The sequence below is a fragment of the Nerophis ophidion genome, linkage group LG07 (assembly GCF_033978795.1).
Source record: "Nerophis ophidion isolate RoL-2023_Sa linkage group LG07, RoL_Noph_v1.0, whole genome shotgun sequence".
In the NCBI taxonomy this organism is placed as follows: domain Eukaryota; kingdom Metazoa; phylum Chordata; class Actinopteri; order Syngnathiformes; family Syngnathidae; genus Nerophis; species Nerophis ophidion.
In genome coordinates, this window is record NC_084617.1 from 56,098,450 (window position 1) to 56,105,632 (window position 7,183).

A 7,183-nucleotide genomic window follows, 5' to 3' on the forward strand; every position below is an offset into this window, starting at 1 on the left:
AGATAACTGTTTTAAATAGTTTGTGTGTTACAATATATCCAACACAGACCTGGGGCCTCATTTATAAAATAAATTGAGTAAACACAAACCTCAGAATGTACCGAAAAAAAAATTCAGATTTTTTTTCGAAATGCCCTTTTTTGTTATAAATGATAGTTGCAGTGAATTGTGCGCAGAAGAATTCCTCCCCGGCGTCCTCCCACAATCATTCATAATTGAATATGCTAATTATCTCATGAATATGGCGATGAGTTTAAAGATCACATGTTAGATTGTCGATATTTTTAGATTGGTGCTTATTGCGTTGCGCACCATAACAATATAATTTTCAGAGGGCCAAGTAATGTCATAGTTTTTTGTACAGTTTTTTGTAAAGTGAGAGAAAATAATAATAGTAGTATTTGATATATGCTGTGGGTTCTTCCGAGGATGTTGTAGTCGTAATGATGTGTGCAGTCCTTTGAGACATTTGTGATTTGGGGCTATATAAATAAACATTGATTGATTGATTGACTGTCTGCGATGAGGTGGCGACTTGTCCAGGGTGTACCCCGCCTTCCGCCCGATTGTAGCTGAGATAGGCGCCAGTGCCCCCCGCGACCCCGAAAGGGAATAAGCGGTAGAAAATGGATGGATGGATGGATATATGCTGTGTGAATCAAATAATTTGCACTCCGGGCAAAAACTGTCAAAGTCTAAATGTATTAAAAAAAAAGTTGAATTTAATCATTTCCTAAATTCATAACATGCTTTTGTCTAACAAAATGTTGTGCTGCAATCCCTATTTTTAGTCCTAAGAAATATTTTTCACTGTTTGGCCACACACAAAGTCAAACGCACCCCTTTTGACCTTTTTATACATTGCTTCTATTCAATTAAAAATGAGCAAAATCAAAAAATACTTCAATGACTTTATATGTAATTATTTTTAATACAGCTCTATATTTTGATTAGCAAAATATAAAGCTTTATTAACAAATAAATGCATTCAGAATTACAGGAATATACTTATACATCATAAAATATGTATTGTCATGTATTTTATAGTGCATACGTGTTTTTTCATATGAGTATGAGCTTCATTTCGTGGTGACATCAAGACAAGGCAACTTTATTTGTATAGCACTTTTCATACACAAGGCAGACGTAAAGTGCTTCACAGACAACAAAGTGAAATGAAAGAAAATAAAATCAGAATCAAATGCAGACAATAAAAATAAAAACAGTGCGGACGTTAAAAGATTAAAAGATTTAGCTGAAAGCTAAGGTGAACATAAAAGTTTTCAGTCTAGTTTTAAAAGTAGTCAGAGTTGGGGAAAGTCTGACATCTTCAGGAAGTTTATTACAGCTATTTGTTGCATAGTGACTGAATGATGCTCTCCCTTGATTTGAGTTTACTCTGGGAACCGCTAACAGATTGGTCTGATAAGATCTTAGTGATCCAGAGGGCTTATATCTTTGGGCATTGTTGATTCACATGTCAGAAAACATTGTGTGGGCTCTACTTGGCTCGATGGTCGAAAGGGTGCGTAGAAATATGGAACCATTTTCTGTGTAAAGTTTTTGTATAAACACCAACATTTGCAGTGGAATTTTCTGACGCACGTTTCATGCCATTTACACAACTTTTTTGTGCGCCGCAACCGTCATAAATGGGGCCCCGGTACAATTACTCAAACCAAAAGTAGTAACTCACCACTTTGCCCATTTCACTCTGCAGTAACTCAGGCATTTTGAGGAGAGGAAGTATGCCATCTTTTATGCGGTGAAAAAGTAAATGAGTCCACCTGATGCTTCCTGCCACGGGGGGATCACGCTTATTTATGTGTGGTTTGTCTCTATTTTGCTCAAAAACTTCATTTATACTTTCCACCTACAACACAGCCACAGAGATAAAAAAACAAAAGATTAAAATATAAAAACGAAAACTAGGAAATGGCTTAGAAAATACTGTATATTGTACAACTGCGAGCTCTCACAAACCTCTTTGCAATACTGAGCCAGAACTTCATTGGTCTTTTTCATCAAATGATTATTGATGGCTGGTCTGGAGCGAATATCTTTGTATTTCACAAGCATTTCAAAAGCAGCAGTTGAAGAGCGTAGTGTCTTAAAGGACTGGTCAATGAAAGCAATTACCTCTCTCTCAATAGCCTAAACATTGAACAAATAACATTTTTGCTTCTATTTAATTGTTGGAATCTATTGGTTGATCAAATTATTCAAGAAATCAAGAAATAAGATGTCTGAACTCACATGAACACTACTATTGAAGTTCTGCATGATGATTTTCCAACTGCTCATCTTGCAGCTATCGAAAGGATCAAAATGTGCTGCTTCAAAAGGTAAAATCAGGTTGTCCACGTTGGTCAGCATTTCATCAAAACGTTTTGGGTCCCAGGTCACACTTTTTAACTCTGGGCTGAAGATGTTGTGAAACTCTTCCAAATTCTGCACAAACCAATAAAATAACATGACACGATCACCGGAAGCAACAGGTGACAATGTACTAAAGAGTAAAATGCTGACCTGTAAAACACAGTGCAAGTCCTGGCAGATGGAAGCCATGTAGTCTGTTTTCTCAAATAATCTTTTGCGATCAAACTCCCAAGGCTTCCCATTGCCACCTTGGTCAATTTCAGCACGCACTTCAAAGTAGGAACCCTTCCATAATTCAAGAACTTTCTTGGCCTCATCTACCTTAGATATGGCAACTTCTTTCTCGTCCCTGTCCAGGATAGAATCAGACGTTTTGGCTGACAAAATAAGAAATCAAGAATTTCAACAGAATTTGAATTTAATCCGAAAGCCACATACTTGAAAAGCACATTGAGATCAATGACTTGAGCTACACGCTCACACAGCTGCCAAACAATACGCTCCATCAGAGGGACCATGCGTTCATCCCTGTTGTAGTGGCAAGATATTAACCACACAACTTGTAGGCTGTTCATCAGAGGTGGGATGGTCTCCAGAACCACATTGAAGTTTGTTCCTGTAGCCAGATTCTTCAACCAATATAACAAGGTGAGGGTGGTAGATTAAAGTGGTGTGTATAAAGGAAACAGGTCCACTGAAGGAAACATAGCTCACCTTGAAATGTCTTTCCAGTGTTTTGAGGAAGCGTACGTTTTCGTCTGCCTCCAAACAATATTTAATAAGTTTAGTGACTGTAGCCTCTATTAAGGGAATCACAACTGCATGAGCTTTGGTCAATACCAGCAAAATCTTTTTCACAACTGGTTGATTAAGCTTCGTTCTAAGAGCACTCAGAATGGAAGCACGCTCCTGCCAAAAAACAATCTCTGCCATTGGACTGGGTGTCTGTGGCTTCTTGTTTTCTTGCTCCTCAATAACAACAGTAATCTCTGTCTGCCAGTTCATCACACACTGCTCCAGTTTCTCTACCAGCTCTGTATCGTTCAACAGGTCACTGACCTCAGGCTCCAGGTCCAAGTCAGGAATGTGCAGAGCAATGTCATCTGCAATCAAAAGGTTGTTTGTGTTCATCAAAGCAGATTTAATTTGCCACAAATTGCCACCAGGCGAGACTTTGGACACACGTATTTAATTTTTGCTCTTCGACTAGGGATTTTACAGCATTTCACCCAAATAATTTGAGAATTTGGTGCAGTCAGGAATATATATTCGTAAATGGAGAGGCATCTTAACCAATCCCATAAGTGTTACACCAGATGTGGTGTCCAGATCTTATACATAAATGGTAAATAGGGTATAGCGCTTTTTACCTTCTAGGTACTCAAAGCACTTTGAGACTATTTCCACATTCACAAACACATTCACATACTGACAGCGGGAGCTGCCATGCAAGGCCCTAACCACGACCCATCAGGAGCAAGGGTGAAGTGACTAGGATGGTGGAAGTCGGGGATCGGGCCAAGAACCCTCAGGTTGCTCGCATGGCCGCTGTCCCAAAAGAGCCACGCCGTACCCATTAATTTAGCGGATCTCAAACCCTACAGAGCGTTTGACTGTATGCACCTTTACCGATCATGAACAATTGTAAAACGGACAAGCTGAGACAGGTTGGCAACTGCGCATGCACGTGTTATCCAAGATGTCGGCGTCCTGTTGCAAGGTGGTGTTTTTAATTTTCAAACAATACTTGTTCCATTTTAAAACATGTATGACAGAGAACAATGCTTTAACGGTCATAATAATTATTTCCAGTCATAGTGACATGTTAACCCAACCATTGTTCTGTGTTTTTTTATAAATAGTTTTAGTTCCTTGTTCATTCCTTGTTCTTTTTTCGCTAAATTAGGGCAATGTGAATGTATGTCCGCATTAAAGTATAATTCTCAGGCCTTTTTCTATGAATTGTTTTAGAATGGGGGCGGCAAAGCTCGGTTTTTAGAGTGGCCGTGCCAGCAGCTTGAGGGTTCCAGGTTCGATTACCGCTTCCGCTATCCTAATCACTGCCGTTATGTCCTTGGGCAAGACACTTTACCCACCTGCTCCCAGTGCCCACCCACACTGGTTTAAATGTAACTGATGTATTGGGTTTCACTATGTAAAGAGCTTTGAGTCACTCGAGAAAAGCGCTATATAAATATAATTCACTTCACACACACCTCACTAAAAGAGAAGTTATGTTTTGATAGTAATTTATTGATTGTTTGGGTTGTTGGTAAGATTATGCTACAACAACAAAAATAACATTGGTAAGGAAGAACATACAGTGGCACCCTGTTTTTATATGCCCGGGTTTTAGTATGATTAAACACACGGTGACTCAGTCTGAGCTTCTTTTTTGTTCAGTATGGCTGCACCAAACATAGAGCGAAATAAAGTAGTAGTAAACAGTAATAGTCCAATCAAAACCACCCAGAGCCTGAGAAGTCATGTTTCCAAAGTGTCACTGAATGCACACGAAGTATAGCACAGGGGTGCCAAAACTTTTCACCTCTAATAGCGAAAGGGAACATGTACCAATGGGCCGCGAGCCAAACACTGTGATTTTAAAGGGGACTAATGATGATTTTGTCCTTTCTGACTTATTACAATGTTGGATTCTCGCGTTAAACAATGCCAAAGCGTCAAATCATGAAGTTCATAAACTTAGTTAAGCGTGAGCTTGCACACATTTTTGGATGCCTCTGACCGCGGTGTATAGGGTTAGTGTTTTTAAACAGCGCAGTTTCATTGACCGAACGCAACCCTATGGGAGACCAAGCCACTGACTGTGACATGTGCTCCCTGTCTAATAAAAAAAAAATTACACGTTGTTTCAAAGTAAGTTTTAAAGGACATGTATGTATAATGAACATTGTATCAATGTCTTGTGACTGCTGGGTGGGATGCTGGCTGTTGATATATTACTGTTTAGAAGAAGAATGACTCATGATCCTCGCGAGGGGTTAAAAAAAAAGGGTAGGTGCAAAGCAGTGTCTTTTGTGTGTCTTTCTCTCCATCTACGGGCCAAAATTGCCAGTCCAACTTGACCAACTTCTCAGTTTATGGCCACGGCATTTTACTATCAAAGTGAGGGACATGATTTATAATCTAGAATACATTTTCACAAACTCAGATGTGAGAAAGCAGCTCACCAGCTGCATGATTTCTATGAAGGAGGATAAGGAAGTTGCATCTCTCAATCAACGTGTCACTAAAAATAGGTCCTTTACGTTGGCAATTTTAACAACAATATCAATAATACTTGGTTAATATTCAGGGCACGAAATGGAAATGGAGTATTGTTGGCGCTTTTTGAAAGGTTATTTTTTTTATTTTATGGTCGGAAAAGACGCAGTAGGCGCAATGATATCATGGCTCCTATCGGCTCCACTGTAAGCAGAATTTTATTTACGTTAATTTCTGAGTTAGAATGCATGAAAAAAAAAACCCACAAGGTTTGGAAAATACCCCCAAAAAGTGCAGTTCCCCTTTGAAGTTTTTTGTCTTAAGAAATTTGAAGTGGTTAGTGATACAGTTTGTTAACCTAATCAGTGGCCTTGTGGTTAGAGTGTCCGCCCTGAGATCGGTAGGTTGTGAGTTCAAACACAGCCGAGTCATACGGAAGACTATAAAAATGGGACCCATTACCTCCCTGCTTGGCACTCAGCACCAAGGGTTGGAATCGGGGGTTAACTCACCAAAAATGATTCCTGGGTGCTGCTCACTGCTCCCCTCATCTCCCAAGGAGTGATCAAAGGTGATGGATCAAAAGCAGAGAATAATTTTGCCACACCTAGTGTATTTTTGTACCGAGTAATTAGGGTTTATGTGGCCTGGATTAAACAATCTGGCCCTGACAAAATTATAAAGAAAATCATTCAAACCTCCCTATAACTATTATATTCATGTTGAGGGTGGGTCTATATAAACATCAGACTATGTAGGCGTAAACAGGAAAAGGGTTGCTCATTATGTTAAAATCAGTCCCTCCTTGGGGACAATAAAACAGATGAACCTCTGAAATAAAAAGATCTAGTCATTATGTTATTAACAAACCTTGAGTTTTAAGCTGTTGAACAGTTGAGTTGACCACTCCCAAAAACTTGTGCGTGCCGTTGAGTAACTCATTACGAATGGGTGGTTGCAAGTCACTTGGCTTGGTTGGAGTCTCCTTACTGGACGTCTGACGAGGAGAACCTGCATCTGCCTGATGGCATGCATTAGTTTTCTTCATCTGGTGGGCAGTAATTAATGGAATATAGATCTGAAAAGAGACACAATGTAACATGTGTATTCGCTAACACAGTGAAACTACAAAAATTTTAAAAGGTCCATTAATTTCAGCAAGACAACTTCAAATGTGAAAATAGTGTGATATACACTCATTACATACACAGTGAATATAATATGTAAGGCTTTTATTGGTTATAATTTTGATCATCATTATTTACGGTTTTTGAAAAAACAACATTTTCTGAAATTTTCAATTCGACGTTTTCATAAGCTGTAAACCATAATTGTTAAAATTATAACAAAAGAAGTCTTGAAATATCTTCAGTTGCATTTTATGAATCTATGTCATATAGCTTTATTGTGCAATTCTAATTGCTGGTATAAATGAACTTTTGTACTAAAATTTTGGGGTTTCACCTGTGTAAAGAAGTTGATGGCATGTTATTGACTTTAAGACAGTGGTGTCCAAACTTTTTCCACTGAGGGTTGCACACTGAAAAATGAAGGAACACAGGGGCCGTTTTGATATTTT

General features: G+C 38.8%; 1 protein-coding gene across 1 annotated transcript in view; it reads right to left on the minus strand.

Moving 5' to 3' along the window:
- Positions 1-7,183, minus strand: part of LOC133556553 (dynein axonemal heavy chain 10-like) — a 49,230-nt gene that overhangs the window by 39,827 nt on the left and 2,220 nt on the right. Inside the window, exons 5-11 of the mRNA XM_061906572.1 lie at positions 6,475-6,682; positions 3,094-3,482; positions 2,818-3,008; positions 2,530-2,728; positions 2,257-2,451; positions 1,984-2,154; positions 1,697-1,873 (exon numbers count right to left, since the gene is read on the minus strand). Coding sequence (XP_061762556.1) covers positions 1,697-1,873; positions 1,984-2,154; positions 2,257-2,451; positions 2,530-2,728; positions 2,818-3,008; positions 3,094-3,482; positions 6,475-6,682 — 1,530 coding nt within the window. The remainder of the gene's footprint in view (positions 1-1,696; positions 1,874-1,983; positions 2,155-2,256; positions 2,452-2,529; positions 2,729-2,817; positions 3,009-3,093; positions 3,483-6,474; positions 6,683-7,183) is intronic.